Source organism: Choloepus didactylus, chromosome 10, assembly GCF_015220235.1.
Source record: "Choloepus didactylus isolate mChoDid1 chromosome 10, mChoDid1.pri, whole genome shotgun sequence".
NCBI lineage: Eukaryota > Metazoa > Chordata > Mammalia > Pilosa > Megalonychidae > Choloepus > Choloepus didactylus.
The window spans coordinates 89,927,051-89,944,709 of NC_051316.1; the positions used below are offsets into that span (position 1 = coordinate 89,927,051).

General features: G+C 50.1%; 1 protein-coding gene across 11 annotated transcripts in view; it reads left to right on the forward strand.

The window, feature by feature from the left end:
* The window catches only part of RAPGEF1 (Rap guanine nucleotide exchange factor 1), a 165,927-nt gene extending 150,441 nt beyond the window's left edge, over nucleotides 1-15,486 (forward strand). For all 11 annotated transcript variants that reach the window (XM_037798648.1, XM_037798649.1, XM_037798650.1 and 8 more), the window contains 10 exons: nucleotides 2,073-2,157; nucleotides 4,002-4,094; nucleotides 5,185-5,370; nucleotides 6,347-6,431; nucleotides 6,566-6,660; nucleotides 8,203-8,281; nucleotides 8,376-8,477; nucleotides 10,044-10,141; nucleotides 11,312-11,440; nucleotides 12,467-15,486. In XM_037798648.1, coding sequence (XP_037654576.1) covers nucleotides 2,073-2,157; nucleotides 4,002-4,094; nucleotides 5,185-5,370; nucleotides 6,347-6,431; nucleotides 6,566-6,660; nucleotides 8,203-8,281; nucleotides 8,376-8,477; nucleotides 10,044-10,141; nucleotides 11,312-11,440; nucleotides 12,467-12,617 — 1,103 coding nt within the window. In that variant the 3' untranslated portion in view covers nucleotides 12,618-15,486. The remainder of the gene's footprint in view (nucleotides 1-2,072; nucleotides 2,158-4,001; nucleotides 4,095-5,184; nucleotides 5,371-6,346; nucleotides 6,432-6,565; nucleotides 6,661-8,202; nucleotides 8,282-8,375; nucleotides 8,478-10,043; nucleotides 10,142-11,311; nucleotides 11,441-12,466) is intronic.
* Nucleotides 15,487-17,659: the final 2,173 nt, after the last annotated feature.

Genomic DNA, 17,659 nt, shown 5'->3' on the forward strand with positions numbered 1-17,659 from the left:
GGGTTGGCCTTTTCAGACCTCGTTTCAGATCCAGCTCTATTCCTTGTGAACTGTGTGTGCCAAAACATAGTGCTTAACCCTCCGGAGCTTCTGTTTTCTCAGTAGGGGAGCTAGGGATGATACGACCTTACCTTCCAGATGAGGTGAGCCTAGTAACAGAAAGTGTTCTGGAAGTACAGAGAGCTGTGCAAACAATAGAAAGTGTGGCACATCACTCTCATACCAGAAACCAGATGATACTCTGTTTGCTATAACCCAGAGTACAGCATAGGGTTAAAAGCATTGGAGTTACACTATCCTGGGTGTGAACCCTAAAACCACTGCTTACAAGTTGTGTGATCTCAGACAAGTTACTCCTTTTCTCTGTGCTTGGGGTTCTTTATCTCTAAAGTGGGAATAACAATAGTCCCTGCCCTCCAGGGGGTTGCTCTGGGCTGTCAGGGATGTGGTATGTGTACAGAGCATGGTCCAGTGCTCTCTGGCGAGCCGGGGACCTAGCCTATGAGGGGTCACCATGGCAACTGGCAATGATGAAGCTAGAAAGATGCATACACTTAGATTTGTTCTTCCAGAAGCAGGCATTCATTTGTCTGGTTCCATCTGCTTCCTTGCCCAGCCCCTCTTTCAACAAAAGCCCAAACTTGCAAAGAGCTGAGTGAGATTTGGGAGTCCAGGAATGAGCCTGAGCACAGTGCTATTGGACCCTGCTATGATTCCAACCTGTAAACCTCCCTCACAGCCGCTTGTTCTCCTTCAACACCATGCAGACTTTCAGATGCAAACGCAAATGTCGATTTTCCTCTTTTGTTGGGGTAAGGATAAGGAAGCAATCTGGGCAAGAGATGAGCATGCTTGTTCCTCTGTGCCATGCCAGTGTTGATTAGCTGGAGAAGTGGGGTTCCTCATGATTCCTGTCACTGCCTGGCAAATGGGTAGAAGAATGAGAGAAGATAGGAGAAGGTGGTCTGTGCCCTCCGAAACAAAATTTAAATAGTGTGCATGCACTCAGCCCCATGGTTAAGAGCACAGACTTTGGGGTCAAATCTGGATTTGAATCTCAGCACATGTACTAGCTCTGTGAGATTAGCAAGTCTTGCCAAATCATTTGACTCAGGGAGTGTTCTATCATTTATCAACTCTATTACTTTTTTCTTAATGTCAGAGACAGCATGGTTAGGAGGGTGAGTCACAACAGCAAATAAACAAGGGTGTATCATGATTCCAGAAAGGTCGGGAGTCCCTGGCTGGAATCTGCCCCTCCAAAGGGAAAGCAAAGTGGTGAATGGAAGCTGCCAGCCCAAGTCCATGCACTGGCTTGCCATCTTATTCTTTCCCACCCCTGACCTCTGGAGCCATGCGCCTGTGTGGCACCCAAGGTGCCTACTGGTGCTTTCCAAGCTGTAGCTCTTAAACCTTTTCTTAGGATTTGCAATAAGTAGAATTTCCCAAAACTTTTGAATTACTGGACTCAATCCCCTTAAAGTATTATCTATTATTTAACTTCAAAATCCTGCTGAACTATTTTCTCTATGCCTATGATGATTAAGACCCTTGAGTCATCAGCTTTTGGAACAGACAAGAACCTCTGGATCCAAGATAGCAGACACCTGGAGCCGACATGCTGCCAATCTTTATCCCTTGCCAGTGGCAGACATCACCAGTAATTGCAATTCTCTTTCCCTCTGGGACCAGACTTGGCCTCAGAATCCAGTACAGCATCATTCCCAAGACAACCACTGTCGATCAAATAAAACAGGTTTGCAAGATGAAACCCATTTGTTTTTCCTCACTCTGATAAACTCTCTCATTTGAGAGATGTGGAGCTGTGTTCAGAGAAGACAGGTGGTTTTCTTAGGACACACAGGCAGAGGGCACCAGAATGGATTCTTAAGGCCTTGGACTCTAACCTCCAGTCTGTTGCTCTTTCCACTCCCCCACACTGCCTCACCTGCTTCTCTCAGAGCAAGGACATTTCCTCTTGTATTTCCTAGCTCTTTTCAGGCCAAGAATCTTCCCTACTCTCCCATGCCTCTGGACCTTGATTAATTGCGCCTTTTGTTCTTCCTGTCTAGATTTGGTTTTGTACTGTGAAGCCTTCTTGACAACTTACAGAACTTTCATCACCCCCGAGGAGCTCATCAAGAAACTGCAGTACAGATATCCTTTCTGGCTCCCTTCCTTGGCGCCCCAGCCCTCTGCCCCAAAATCAGCCCAGCACAGGCAAAATGGGCCTCCTGGGACTCACATTTTTATTTCACAGGTCGGCAATTATGGTTTTGTGGGATCAGGTAGATTGCTGAGTGGCTTTTGGCCTACCCAAGGAAAGGAGCAGGCAGGTTGTATCTGGGGCAGCATTTTGTAGGCCTATCTCGGGGGCACTAGAAATGTATAAATGCCAACTTCTGGGAGGGGTGCATGGGTCCAGCTAGGAAGACTTTACTTTCATTGCTCTCATTATCCATCCACCACTATCCCTGGCTTCTCAACCTTTCGTCACACAGAGCCTCTGGAACCTTCTAGAACCAGGGGCAAGAGGGGGCCTTCTTGCCTACCCATCCCCATCCCATTCAACCCTCTTGCAAGGGAACCCGGTGGTAATGTGGGGCCACAGTGTGACATTGGGACTTCGGGGTCCAACAGACTGAGGTTCACATTCCTGCTCTACCATGAGCTAGGGCTTTGGGACCTTGGGCATGGACTTCCTCTCTGAACCTCAGTTTTCTCATCTGTAAAAAGGTTGAATTCAATTATATAAAATGTCTGGAATATAGGATGTGTTACCTGCTGGATCATTTGGTTATTCCGAAAAAGAATTTAACTCATCCTGGAAAGAGAGTGAGTGTGTAGGCCCCTGCAGAGATCAACTGGAGAGGAAGACCTTTGCTCACTGTACACCTGTCCCAGAAGGTAGAAACCCTTCTCAGAGGTGCATCCCCAGTGTGCAAGGCTTGAGGGGATGGATCAAGATTCAATAGACACAGCCACCCCTCCAGAGAGCTGATGATCCAGGGTCCTCTGCTCCTTAGCTGCCTCCCAGCATTATAGCCCACCACTGCCATCTGCTGGACACCTGCTGTCACTTCGGAGCAGGAAGTCCAAGTCCTCCCCAGCTCTCTCCCTCCTTGTCCTATGTGCTCTGAGGCTTCTCCTGTTCCTTCTAGACCTCGTTGCCTTCCCATTCCCCCCTTACCCTGCCCCTTAGATTTCCTGGTCTATCAAATTAAAATGGGAATTTTCTATTTTCTCAGACTTAGGTTCCGTCTAGCTTCACAGGTTCTGTTGCTCAGAGCCCCTACTCACAAGCCTGGCTCAGCAAATAATAGTAACTCACAGGCATGATGCTAAGCATTTATACACATAATCTCACTCAGCCATAACACCATGATGTTGGTACCATTATATAATTTCTTATGTTATTGAGGAAACAAGCTCAGAGAGCTTAAGTGACTGACCCTTATGGCTGCTTGATGGGAGAGCAGCCACATTTTCACCCCTCTGACACCCAGGTGCCAGTTCTTAGCCTCTGCCTGGCCGACCACCTCACCAGGTTAGTGGCAAAGTGCCATCTTGATCCAGGCATGGTTGGCTAGTAAGTCCCCTGTGCCATGGGCCGGTCAGACCATCCTGGGTACATCACACTCCTCCTGAGCGCCACAACATAGCAGGGCATGGATTGTTAGGCTGCAGGCAGGAGGGAGTCAGAGAAGGGTGGGCCCAGAGACCACGAGCTTGGAGGAGCTGGAGATCTTCATGGTTTGAAGGGCTACTATAGGGAAAGGTGGAGATGGTGACTCTATTTGACTCTGAGGGAGAAACAGTCCCAGCATTGAGGAGGTGAGAATCCCCTTGGAGAATATCCATGCAGAAACTGGGTGCATAGTCCAGGGAGGTCCTTGTGAAGGCTTTGTGGCTAGAAGTTAATCTCACCACACACACACACACACACACACCCCATCCCCACCCCATGTGAGAGCTGCCTATTTCTTTAACTCATGTTCCACATATGAGAAGTTCTCTCCCTTTGCCGACACATTCAAGAAGCGTGTCAGCAAGAACACATTCTTCGTGCTGGTGCGAGTGGTAGACGAACTCTGGTTAGTGATTCCATCTGTGGGGTCTTGTGGTGGAGGAGCAGGAAAGGCTCCAACCTACAGAGAAGCTTCTCGTGCCTTTGGTGTCTGGAGCCAGTTCCCTGGTGGGATGTCTGGTTTCCCTGCCGAGAAAGAGACAGCCCTTCCACGTCCCACCCGCTCTCCTGGAGTACATGCCAGCAGAGCGCAGAATCCTGCCCTTCACGCCAACTCCAGCCAAGGCTTGCTCTTGCCTACTTTAACACTCACTCAGACTCCTTCTTTGCCCTTTAGAGGAGGGTGAGGAATTCCACCAGCCCTGGCTGGGTCCTGGATTTTCTGGTGGGGTACATCCTGGGGTCATCCCTCCAGAAGCATGTAACTTAGGATGTAGTCCACTGTGGGCTGGGCCATTAGCCACCAGCAGTATCAGAGGCTGAGTGGAGTCCAGGCTGGGATGGAGGAGGCAGCCTCCCCCTCCCTCTTCAGCATTTCCATAGTAGTCTGTCTGCACCTCTGGCATGGCACTTGCTATTTCTATTCATTTAACAAATATATATTGAGCCAAGCCAACCCTTTACTAGGTCTGCAGTCAGTGGTGGACAATACAAACCGGGTCCCTGCCCTCAAGGCATTTACCTTCTAGCAGGGGAGATGACCTTAGACAGTGATTGTGCAACTGTGAAATTGCAATGAGTGGTCAGTGCTATGCAGAGGAAGTTCAAGGGGTCTAGTCTAGACAAGAAAGTCGTCTTGGTATGTTATTGCCCTGGTGAGCCTAGGAGCTCTTCCAGGACAGGATTTTTGTGGGATTAATCTTTGTGGTCCAGTCCCTGGCATAGTCCCTGGTGCCACTTGTTCAGTGCCAGCAAACATTTATTTAGTGAATGGTGGTTATTTATTACAAGTTACATCACTCCTGGTACTTCTGAGGATGCAAGCAGCCATCCAAAGTTCTTTCCCCTTGCTCTCTTTCCTCATGAGGTTTCCCAGCTCTCTTTTGATCACTGCCATGTGGGTCCTTGGCATCTTGAGGTGGATTCTGGATTCAGTGATTAGCAGTACTTCTGGGTCTTGTGTTCTGCCCCTAACCTTGTGGCCTTTGGCCCTTTAGCCTGGTAGAGTTAACAGAAGAGATTTTGAAGCTGCTGATGGAACTGGTCTTTCGCTTGGTGTGCAATGGAGAGCTCAGCCTAGCCCGTGTGCTCCGGAAGAACATCCTGGACAAAGTAGACCAGAAGAAGTTGCTCAGGTGTGCCAACTCCGACCAGCCCCTGGCGGCTAGGGGTGTAGCAGCCAGGTGAGGATCCAGCTGCAGATCTGTTGAGTTCTGACCTAGGCTCTTGCCTGCTTCCCAGCGCCTCTCTCCTCTGGCAAGAGCTGTTCCCAGTGCCTACATTTCTGTTGTACTTCCCTTAGTTTACTCTCTGCCCCTCTCCAACCCCACAGCCTCATGTCCTGGTTCCCCAGACCCTGTGATGAGGTGCCTCAGGGGCAGTCCCATGGGTTTCCTCTGTGGGCTGAGGTTTTTCTCTGGAAGGTATATTCTGTGTGATAAGTCACTTTGTTACCGGGAAATGGGGTGGCAGGGCATGTGGTGGGGTTTTGTAGGACAGGAAGTAGATTAATAAGTTCCAGGCTGCCTGTGGTTTGCTCTTAATTATTGTCATGGCACTAACATGGCAACTGTTCATTCTAGCCCTAGCCCAGCCTCTCCGTGCCTTCCTGAGCATTCCTGAGACTCTGTGGAAAGGTTTGAATCTATTGCCTGCCCATCCACCCTACCCCAAAGGCAGATTTTAATTCCAGATGTAAAAGTTTGTTGATTTTTCAGCTCCTTGTTAGTGTTGAATGTTTTAGCCTTCATCCATATGGCACTATCTCTCTTCCCATGGTCATCTTGATGGCCACTGGCCACCTAGGAGTGAGGTCTGGCTGCAAGGGAGAGTTCTTGGGCACCTGAATTGTCCGTGAGCTCAAAAGGGAAGATTCCTGACCCTGGAAGCTACAGGCCACCCACAACAGAGGAAGGAGCAGGAACGCAGGCAACGTTGTCCCAGGAGAAGCATGTGTGGCTGGGAGGGACGCCTGAGGACCTTGGTTGGGTCCTGCTTGTGACCTCCAACACACCTGGAAGTTTCCTGTGCAGTGAGGCTTGGGGCAGTCACTCCCTCTGGTGTCGTTCAGCTCTGAAATCTGCAGCGAGCGCCTGCTCGGCTCTCCTGATTGCTGTCCCTCATCTCCTGACCACTCTTCTATTGCCTTCTGTCTTTCAGGCCAGGGACCTTGCATGACTTTCATAGCCATGAAATAGCAGAGCAGCTGACACTGCTAGATGCTGAGCTCTTTTATAAAATAGAGGTATGGCGTTCAGTGGGGCTGGGGGCTGCGGGAGGACGCTCAAGCAGATGCTGGGGCTGTCACTGAATGAGAGAAACCACTTGGTCAGAGGAAAGCCAGAGGGCTCCACTCTCTTATGTGTATTTCTTTCTCAGATTCCTGAGGTTTTGCTTTGGGCAAAAGAGCAAAACGAAGAGAAGAGTCCCAATTTGACTCAGTTCACTGAGCACTTCAACAACATGTCCTATTGGTAAGGAGGGGCTGCAGCACATCTGGATGGGTTCTGTGTTTTCCTTCTCAGCTGCTATAACAAGGAGTAGGAATTGCCTCTTTTGTTCTGCAAACCCCAGTCTGAGGCCCTGTGGGCATTAACTGGGCACAGAGGCCAAGAACAAGAGTAGAGGCATAAGGCTCATGTTGCACATCAGTTCCTCTGGGTTGAAAGTGGCCACCTGGAGGACTGGTTCAGAAAGAATCTGGGCTCAGCAGGGATTTGCTCCAGGATTGATTAGTCATGTATGCCATCCTCCTCTAGTCACTGCCAATTCTCTCCACTGCCAGGCAGCCATCAGGGCTAATCCTCAGGCTGAATCTCCCTGAAAGAGAGCAGTTAGCAAAAGTGTGAGCTCTATGAGTACTTTTAGTTAGCCTTTAGTTCTTAAGTTGAATTGAAGATCAACAGTGTGTTTATTATTCAGAAGTCTTGGCTCTTCAAGATGTGACTCAAAAGTGTCTGCAGCCTCTCAGTATTAAAGAAAGAAGCAGTCTGGGCATGACAGCCCTACAGTCTCCAGCTTCAGCAGGAACCGCCCCTGCCACTAAGGGAAAGTCTGATATTTTAGAAATGTTCTGAGCACTGTTAATTGGAGGAAAAGTGGGGTCATCTCCCACTTTCCTTGCTTTTCTCCCTGTCACAGGAAGTACTCTACTCCTCCATAAAGTGCTCAGCGTAGCAACTGAACATACCAGTTAGGGTTTTGCTTAATAGGATGTGGTAGTTTCTAGGGCAGACTGAAGCTGCATGCATAGCCCCTGAGCCTGGCCTCCGACCACAGCCCCTTGTTGAGTAAAATAAGCACAGTTTTGAGTCAAGGAAGCTCAGCGGGCACATCCTACTGAGGCAGGGCGGCTAGGAGGAGGTGTGGGTGTGGCCTTTTCAGACCAGCTGCCTTTCTCAGCACCAAAGAAGCAGAAAGGCAAGATCTCTCAGTGATTCTGGCAGTGGACCCTGTGAAACCACAGGAAGTCAAGGCCACCAAAAAGTCTCTGTTGCACGTTTGGCACAAAAGAGACCTACTTCTTTGCTTTAGCTTCCACTGTCGTCCTGAGAGGCTCCTAAACAGCTGTTCCTTCCCTCATGACTGGCAAAAATGGCATCTTAACCCATGTGCACCTTTTCTCCGCTGTGCCAGTCCTGGGGCCGCACAAGTGGCTTTTCCCAGCCCCAGAGATGATTGGGGATCACTGTTTGTTGGTAGGGGCTCTGCTTGGGTCATCCAAAGCCCCCCCGCTGTCTGCAGAGTCAGAGGTCCCCATTTGGGTTTGTTTAGGGTCGGTCACTACATTTCTTCATGGTGTCCTGCCACTGTCTCTGGGATACTCTGGGAATGCCTCGAGGACAGGGAGTAAGTCTACACTTGGTGCGTCGCACACCCCTGGGCACTCGTAGGTGTGGACTCATAACTGGCTGGTGCAGGAGTCCATTCATGTCCCACCTCCATCATGACCATCAGGGGTCCTGAAGGGAGACCCAGTCATCTTAGCTTTCTCTTCTTCCCTCTTGTCCTTGCAGGGTCCGGTCAATAATCATGTTACAGGAAAAGGCACAGGACAGGGAGCGGCTGCTTTTGAAATTCATCAAGATCATGAAGGTAAGTGTGGCTGTGCCTTCCCCCAGAGCCCACCCTTTCATGCCCTGTCTATCCCTACCACCTCCCCTCACAGAGGTAACACTTCTCTCTGCAGCACTTACGGAAGCTAAATAACTTCAACTCCTACCTGGCCATCCTCTCTGCACTGGACTCGGCACCCATCCGCAGGCTGGAGTGGCAGAAGCAGACCTCGGAGGTGAGCTGGGGCTGGGCCTTGTGTATCTGCTGGTGTGTAAGGAAGTAGTCAGCAAGGGAGGCCTGCCTGGCACTCAGGCAAGCTGGCTGAGCAGAAAGTGCTTGGGACTTGGACAGAGACCTGAGCTCAGGTCCCTGCTCTGCCACAAGCCTGCTGTGTGGCCAGGACAGCCTTTCGTCCCCACCCCTCCCTTAGTGTCCTTCTCTCTAACCATCTCTAATCATCAGGTTTCTGAGGGGCTTGGTGGTTGGTTCTGTGGTTGTAATGTCGTGGCCAGCCTGCTGCCTCTCACAAGTCTGTACCTGGGTCTCTACTTCGCTTGCTCAGCCTTCCTTCAGCCCATGCTTCTGAGGGGTGTGCTTTGGGCTGGGTACCACATTAGGTATTGGGGACGTACTGTGAACAGGCCAGACCTCCAATTGGGCAAATTTCTGTGGGATAAGTGTTAAAAGAAAAAGGATGGGTACTAAGAGGGCATATGACAAGGCAGTCTGACCTTGCCTGGGGGTCAAAGAGGCCTTCCCCCAGGAAGTGCTGTTTGCGCCAAGACCTAAAGGATAACAAGGAGTTTTTTGGGAAGTGAAAAGAATTTTCATCAAAGAGGACAGAGAAGTGCACAGACCAGGGCCAGATGGGCGCTTGGCACTCTCGAGGAGCATCAGGGAGGCCAGCCTGGCTGTGTCACAGCAGTGAGCAGGTCAGCTCCTGACTCTGAGGGCCTTGCAGAGCCTGGTGAGGAAGCTGGACTTTTATCCTTGTGTGGCAAGATGTTCCTTGAGAAGAGAGGCAAAGTCCTCTGGGCTGAGTGTCAGCAGGGCCACTTAGGGATCATCTCACTGGGTGCACATAAAGGGACAGTTATGCAACAGTGCTGTACAGAAAAGTGGGAAATATATACTGGGTTCTGTGGGGAAACACAGAGGTTCTGAGGAGGCAGGGAAGGCTTCCTGGAGGAGTTGACACTATAGGGCAAGCGGGTCGAGCAGATAAAGAGGCAGGAAAATGACATTCTGAGTAGAGGACAGGATCAGTTCAAGTCTCATAGGCAAGGAATGCTATGCTATGTGCAGGAGCAAAAAGCATTTCTGCACTGCAGACAGGCAAGGTCAGTGCTACAGGGCCCATGGAAGTCTGCGGTTGAGTTGAAGGAGTCTGGAGTCTACCTTGAGTGCAGTAAGAAGCTAAGGAAGGGGTATGAGCCAGGGGTGACATGGTTCAGTCTGTGTCTTAGTTAACTCACTTGGGCTGCAGCATGGAGGGTGGATTCTCACTTCCTCACCAAGCAGGAACCCCGTCTTTCAGTGTCTTGATCAAAGATGATGATTCTGACCAAGCTCAACAAGCACCTGGGAGTGCTTCTCCAGAAATGGGTCCAAGGGCTTCCTGTGGCAGTGGGTTTGGCTGACACCCAGTCGAAAGAGCCCAATTCTCTGCAGGCCCAGGGGTGCCTTGGTGTTTGCATAGGTGGGCACTCTATCAGTCTATCAATGCCAGGTGGAGGGTGGTTGATGAGTTGGTCAGTGAGGAGGGGCCAGGGCTCTGACCCACTGAGCATTGTCCCCCCAGGGCCTGGCTGAGTACTGCACATTGATTGACAGCTCGTCCTCCTTCCGAGCCTATCGGGCCGCCCTCTCAGAGGTGGAGCCTCCATGCATCCCATACCTGTGAGTAGCAACCTCCTTGTCCTTAGCCCACCCCACCCCTGCCTGCACTTTCCTCTCTGTTGCTCTAGGGAAGATGTATTGGGCTTCCTCAGAGAAACCCTCATGTACGGGTTTTCAGCAGACATTTGTTGTTGTATTTTAGTTTTAACTCTAAAAGTAAAACATGCTCCTTGTCACACAATTTAAACAGGAAAGGGATCAAGTGAAAAGTGAAAGTTCCCATCTTTTCCCCTTCCCAGTCCTACCTATTCCCATCTCCTTCTGTAATCCATAATCCAATATAATTCTGCTCTCCATCTCCATATATGTGTATGGCATCATGCTATATTCCAGCATTTCTCAAACTTGGCTGCATATTAGAACCATCTGAAGACTCTACAGGCATTCCCAGGAACCCCGACAGCACATGATGTTTAAAAATTGAAAATGTTTCCCAAAGTGTGAGTAAAGGAATGGAATAAATACTTGTTCCATGAGAAAGAATCCCATGGCCACGTAAGCTTGGGAAATAGTAGAATAATCAAAGCCAAACGTGTTTCTTTGTTGCAGGGTTTATCAGAGCCTTTAAAATGCTAATGGATGTCTTGAGTCCCCAAGAAGGGGATAGAAGACTCAGCACTATTTTCAAGGCTGAATGTCTGGTGGAACATCTGGGCTGGGGAAGGACTTCATTCTTAGAGACACAGATCTTGCAGCCATTGAGCCTGTCTTTGCTTTTTAGCCTTTTTGCTCCCACTTTTTGCCATCATGGGATCCACCTCTGAGGTCCTGAGAGGGTGTCAGCTGTGTCACTCAGGCTGAGCCCTTCCTGGGTGGAACAACTGCTCCCCCCCCCCATTTTTACTCATTTGGCCACATGTCCTTTGTATTAAAAAGCAAGTTACCTTATCTATTAACAAAAGGGTTTTTGAGTTTTATTTTGTTGTTGTTCATTTATTGATTTTACATTAGCAATCCACAACTATGCACTCGTATGCAGCAGCCACGTTGAGCTCACTGACAGTCGGATGGGGTCGTTGAAGGGCCTTTTTGGTAGCAGGTGGGGAGGGCATTGGAGGCTCCTGCAATGCCCTGACTTCGTTTTCCAAACGACCCAGCAGGCTCATCTGTGGACCCACGGCCTTCCTAGTCGCTCTGCAGAGCAGTAACTGGGCTTCTTCATCATTCCAGGGGGCTGATACTGCAGGACCTCACCTTTGTTCACCTTGGAAACCCAGATTATATTGATGGGAAAGTGAATTTTTCCAAACGGTGGCAGCAGTTCAACATCCTCGACAGCATGCGGTGTTTTCAGCAGGCGTGAGTGCTGCCACCCTTTGAGGGGACATGGGAGGTGGGGACGGCAACATCTGAGCCCTCGGCACAGGTGCAATTTGCTCCTGGGGACATCTGAGCAGAGGTGGAAGGTTAAGGATCAAGGGGACTGTTATCTATTAAATGGGATATAATACATGGTTCTTGCAGTGTTTGTCAGGATTATATGAAAGTGTGCACTTAGAGGGCTCAGCTCAGAGCCAGGTCCAGTGATAGCAACTGTTCCTGTCACCCCTGTTTTACAGATGGGGAAACTGATGCCCATGCTTTTGTCTGCAACCCGGTTTGGTCCGTGGTGTACATTGTCACCTGAGAAGGGGTGGTGTCCCGGGGCACCGTGCAGAGGGGAGCCAGGCTTCTGCAGATCCATTTCTTCTGCAGATGGAAGGAGCTCTAGCCATGTGGGTGGCCTTGCCTGTCGAAGAGCCCAGCTGCTTGGGAAGGCCTGTGGACAGGCAGTTGAGAGCACTGGCGTTGGCGTCCAGCTCATGCTCTCTGTGGGCTGATGGTCTCATCTCTGAGCACTGATTTCCTCCTTTGTAAATGTGGGTAGTGGTGGCTCCTGCCTTGTCAGTGTGCTGAGAAGGGCACATTGGTGCTCTCAGCACAGCCTGGCTCAGAGGGCATGCTCCAGGACGTTATCATCAATAGGCTGTTCCAGACCAGCTCATCGGTGGGCACCAGGCACTCTTGTTGCAGCAAGGAGAGCCACTCAGAGTCAGGGATTAGCCAGTGTCCAGCCCAGCATGGAAATCCCTCGACAGCCCTTTGACTTGGATCCTGATCCAGCTTGACAGTAATCACAACAGTAGCTGACCCTCTCCTCCAAGTGTTGCTCTGGCTCTTTTTCCCATCTTCACAGCAACACTTCAAAGTAGGGATTATTGTCCCCATTTTCTAGAAGTGGACAACAAGGCCTTGCAGCCAGGAAGTGGCAGAGCTGGGGTGTGAGTGTGGGTGTCTGGCCTGCTCTGCCCAACTGCTCTCACTGACTGCCTCCCTCCTCCCCAGGCATTATGACATCCGGAGAAATGACGACATCGTAAACTTTTTCAATGACTTCAGTGACCACCTGGCCGAGGAGGCCCTATGGGAACTCTCTCTGAAAATCAAACCCAGGAATATAACAAGGAGAAAAACAGACCGGGAAGAGAAAACCTAGGAACAGGTGCCATGAGCAAGGAGAATGCTCAAGAGAGGCACAGAGGGCAGCTCCGAGACCAGAAGGGACTTTGGACCTGTTATGTGGCGGCAGCTCCCCCTCCCCAAGCAGGCTGCGAGTGTCAGGCCTCGGAGCCTCAAGGCCCAGCCAGGCCCCTGGTGTGATGGGCAGGAGCCTGGAGCCTGCAGTAGCTCCCTGCCCTCCCTTCTCCTGCAGGAGCCCTGTGGCCCACAGTGGAGGCCATGCAGACAGGTTTTATTACTGATTTGTGAACTGGTGGTTTTCTTATCTGTTTGGTTTTGTTTCTGTTTTCATTTCTATCTTTTCCCTCGCCCCCTCCCACCAAATTCTCCAGCCTGGGAGCAGCACAGAGATGGCATCAGCAAAACAAGGAGCAGAGCAAATCCTCACCCCAGCCCTAAGCCTGAGGGGCCTGAATTTTCTGAAATGGCAAATGAGTGGAGGCTCAAGGATCCTCTGGGGAAGTCTGCACTCCAGAGGAACTAGAATGAAAGGACAATTCAGTGGTGGGCGGAAAGCAGAGAATGTCGAGAGGGAGGCCTCTTTTAGTTTCCATTCCCTGCTTTTTAAAAATGGAGGATGGCATGAGCTTTGCGCTTGGCCCAGAAAGGTACGGCAGGTGGCATCTCAGCAGCCCTGAGCCGGCTCTCCTCATCACAGTGCTGGCTTTGGGCTCTGTCCTGCTGCATGCGGGCCCTTGCTGGGCTGAGTGGCAGCGGTGTCTGTCATCCCGTTGCACCTTGATCTCCCCTGACCCCCATTCTGGTGGCTTCTTCCTCCATCATCTGACGATTCTCCGTCAGCCACTTGCAGAATCACTTGGGGGAGGTGGGAACGGAAGAAGAGATTGGAGTAAGAGAGGATTTTACCATTAGAAGAAACACTTTTTTTATTGCTTTTTAACTTTTCTGAGCTGGGGACAGTAGCTCTTGGGTGAGTTAATCCAGAGAGGGAGGAGAGGGGAGGAGCATTTCTGTCCTGGGGAGCAGGCGCCCTCTTGTGTTGCTTCTGCTGTGTGCTGCGTGCCTTAACCCCATCCCCGGCTCCCCTGCCCCACAGGTTCCCGCCCCTCTGCCCCTTCCCTGTCTCCGTGAGGATGGCTGGCTCCTCCCCTGGCTCAGCAGACCTTTCTACCTGTGCTGTCAGCTCTCCCTCAGGCAGACAGAGGCTCTCTCCATCCACCTTGTTAAAAACCACTCTCATTGCTGAGACTGACAATCTGAGGCAAGTTTTACAAGGAGGATCCCAGAAAAAAAGGCGGGAACCCTGGGCTGGCAACACGGAGATGCCAGCCAGAGCCTTCCACGCTCCGGCCGGTGCCGTGTGCCAGCCCGATGGGGGCCTCCAGCCGGCCTGCGGGTTGGAGTCAGGTGGAGCATGTGTGGAGCCTCCGCCCGCCCTGCCATGCTTCCCAGGCCCTTTTTTTGCCTGGAGTGTTCACTTCTCCTGGGCGTGGGACTTGGTCATGCAACTACCCGGGATCTAACTGTGGTTTAGCCCAGTTTAAACAGAACAAACAAAGTAGAAAGCAACATCTGTTGCTTGTTTTGACAGGTTTCTGGTTTTGTTTTTTCTTTTTAAGAAACGACCATGTCACCTTGAGTTCTTTGTGGGTTTTCAAGCAGCTTTTATCAAGAAGAAAATTTGGGCTGTTTTTCTTTCTTCTTTTGTTTTTACTGTATATAGAAGGGAGGAAATCTGTGAAATGTCAGTTGAATCCCCCTCTGGCAACAGTGCTGCCAGCAGCGGGCCAGAACGTGTCACTTTATTATTTAAAGAGTGTGTGTGTAGAGTTGCTGGTATATTAACAGTATCGTGTTGGGGGTTGGGTTTTTAGTTTATTTCCTTTTTTTTTTTTAAAGTCCCTTCATTTCAGTCTTTTCTTCTTCCTTCCCATCTTGCCTTCCATCTTTGCCCAGCTCCGTTGAATGCTGCTGTGTGTGCATTTGCCTGTGTGTGCGTGTGTGCAAGGGGCCACTATGCACATGAGGCCCTTGAGTTGTGCAAATTAAATTTTTCCCTACATTTCTGAGAACCCTTAGGAGTCTCCTCTGTGGCACAGGCAAATACTAATGCTGTGTTTCAAATTCAAAACCAGAGCCCTCCCATGCCTGTTCAGCAGGCAGATTGATGTCTGTAGTCGGTGTCTGTTCACAGGCCGCCTTGTTCTTGGTCATAAGCTGGAGGGAGGTGGGGGAGCCTCTTCACCTTTCCTTAATGCAGAACAGACCATATGTCCACCCGCAGGGTGCCAGGGCACCTCGCCCGCTGGCCCTCCCCTTCCCAGGAGCTTGTCATGGTGGTCTGAGCAGAAGTGCCCGGGCACCAGGCAGGGCAGTCCCCAAGTGGGGCAGGAGGCCAGCTCCTCTGGTGACTTGCTGCATGAAGACAGTGAGCAAGGTGCAGTGTACTTTAACTTAATAGCTGACAAGCTTCTCCACCCTGTGCCTCATTCAAAGACACCCTCTTGGCTCTAGGAGTTGCCAAATTCCATTGCTCAGTGCTGCAGCTTCAGCTATGAACTGTTTATTAGGAGCCTGGGGTGAGGGGATTTGTGGGAGTCAACCTTTACAGACAGAAGCCATCAAGATTATTTGGTTCCCTTCAGAAAAAGTCAGCTCTTACCTGGTAGGTATGGGTAAAGCCAGGAAAAGTGCAGGCATATACCATGTCTGAACTGAACCCCAATTCTGGGAAGCGTCTCCGTCTCCAGCTGCCCCACAACCTCTTTAATGTTACATTGTAATATAGATTTCCCAACTAACCCATCCAATAGTGGCATCTGCCTGCGGACATTTCAAATGTGTAACTTTTATATGAAAGAAAAATAAACACAGATGAAAGCTTCTTGCTGCCTGATGACCATGTCTACACCACACGCAGCATGTGTGCAATTAAAGTGACAGTCCAAGCTGCCTCCTCTTTTCTGTGACCCTCTTGGGCAGGCAGGCTGCTGGTGCACTGAGGGCACAAGTGCTCACGGCCAAAGAAGGCCACAGCCCCGAGCAGCGGCAGCAGGCAGGACCCAGTCTCACCAGCACTTCCACCATGGTCATTGGTCCTCGTCCCCAGACCTGCTTCCTGGGGTAGTTCTGACAGAATGGAATGGATGTCACCAGCATCAGCTCCATTCCAGAGCTCTCTCTCCTATGTCCCATAACCCCAAACACATTCAAATGGAGAACTATGTGTTTCCTAGAAGCGGATGAATGCACAAGGGGGTTCCTTCCCTCCTGGCATTCTGGTGAAAACTGACATTTCTAGGGGTAGAATTTTCAAATCCTCTAAACTGTTGTCTTTTAGTGTTCCTGTACCAGCTTCCATCCCCCTCTGTCCACAAGGCCAAGCTCAGAGGCTGGGGCCCAACTTTTGCTTCCAAGGGGATTTAGAGCCTCCCTCTATTATTTGCTAGCTGTGTCCTTGGGCAAATTACTCAACCACTGTACTTCATTTTCCCATTACCTGCTGCTGTCCCATTTGACCTGTGAGCACACTGAGGCCCAAAGAGAGACTGGTCCAGTCCTGCGACTTCTACTCCCACATCGCCCATCAGCCAGCATTCCAAAAACCCATCTGGTCTGGACCCAGTTCCCCACCCGCAGGTGACAGGCCAAGTGCACACCTCAGGCCTGTGCTTTTCCACCAGGCCCGCAGCTGCTGCAACTCACATTGGAGTTCGATGACAGAGTTGGGAGTGGGGCAGGGCTCGCTGAGATTTCATCATCACTCAGGGTAGGAGGGAGTAAATGCACAGTTCCCCACCCTTCCATGGGCCAACGCCCTGGGCCTGGGCATCTGCATGTTTAACCAACAACCCAGGAGGCTCAGATTCACTCCCGGTCATCCTGCTAAGCACAGTGACCTTGGACAAGTGGTTTCCCTTCCTTGTTCCTCCATTTCCCAAGCTGTATCTGGGAATAATAGCTTCCACCTCATAAAGTTTGTGAAGATTAAATGAGTTAATACTTGGAACAGTGACTGTTGAGCTCTCACCACTGTTGTTATTTATTGGGTACCAGCACTTTGCAGGTTGCTTTACCGCATTCAGTCCTCTTAAATTGGTGCACAAGGGAACTATCACAACCATGATAAGTATGACAGAAGGGGTACTTGACATTCGAGGAATTAAATCTGTTTGAAATCCACCCACCAACATCAGGTCCAGACAGGTTTTAATGAGTAGTTGATGCCAAACACTCAAGGAATGTACAGATAATTTCAACCTTACACAAACTCCCCCTGAGAATAGGAAAAGGGAAAATGCTTGTCGGGTTGTTTTATGAGTCTCATATAATCTTAACATCACAACCAAAGACAATTGAGAAAATTTACAGGCCAATCTCACAAATAGTGATGCACATCTGAAATAATTGTAGCAACCCCATACCAGGTAGTTATAAAAATAAAGACTTCCAGGCCAAATCAGTTTTTTTTTTTTTCCAAGTCAGTTTTATCTCACAAATGTGAGGATGCAGTAATATTAGGTCAGTAAATGAAATTTACCCCATAAAACAGACCACTTACCTGTTCCCCTACGTGTGGTTCTCCTTTTTGGGCACATGGGAGACTACTGTGAAATCTGATGGGCAAAGATCTATGTCCCTTTGGCGAGGGATTGAAGAACTGGTGTGCTGCCTCGTGCTCGCACTTCCCTACCACTGTGACCCAGAGAAGCCAGGTGTCCACATCGCAGAGTCCCAGGTAGAGGGAGCCCCGACGGACACCCCACTAATCATACCGGACTTTGCACAACTGTAAAATGAACTGTTGTGCTAAGCCACTGACATTTCAGGATTTATCTATTTTTACAAAATAGCCTAGTCTTTCCCAAAACACCACATTAACAGATGAAAGAGAGAGATCATACAATCACCTCAATAGACACAGAAACCCTTTGTTAGAGGTGCAGTACCCACGACAAAGATGGCAGTGGAAGATGCTCCAGGGGCCATTCCCCCATGGAATCTATGAACAACTAGCAAAAACTGGCAGAGCCATCTCCCTCAAAACTCCAGAAAACC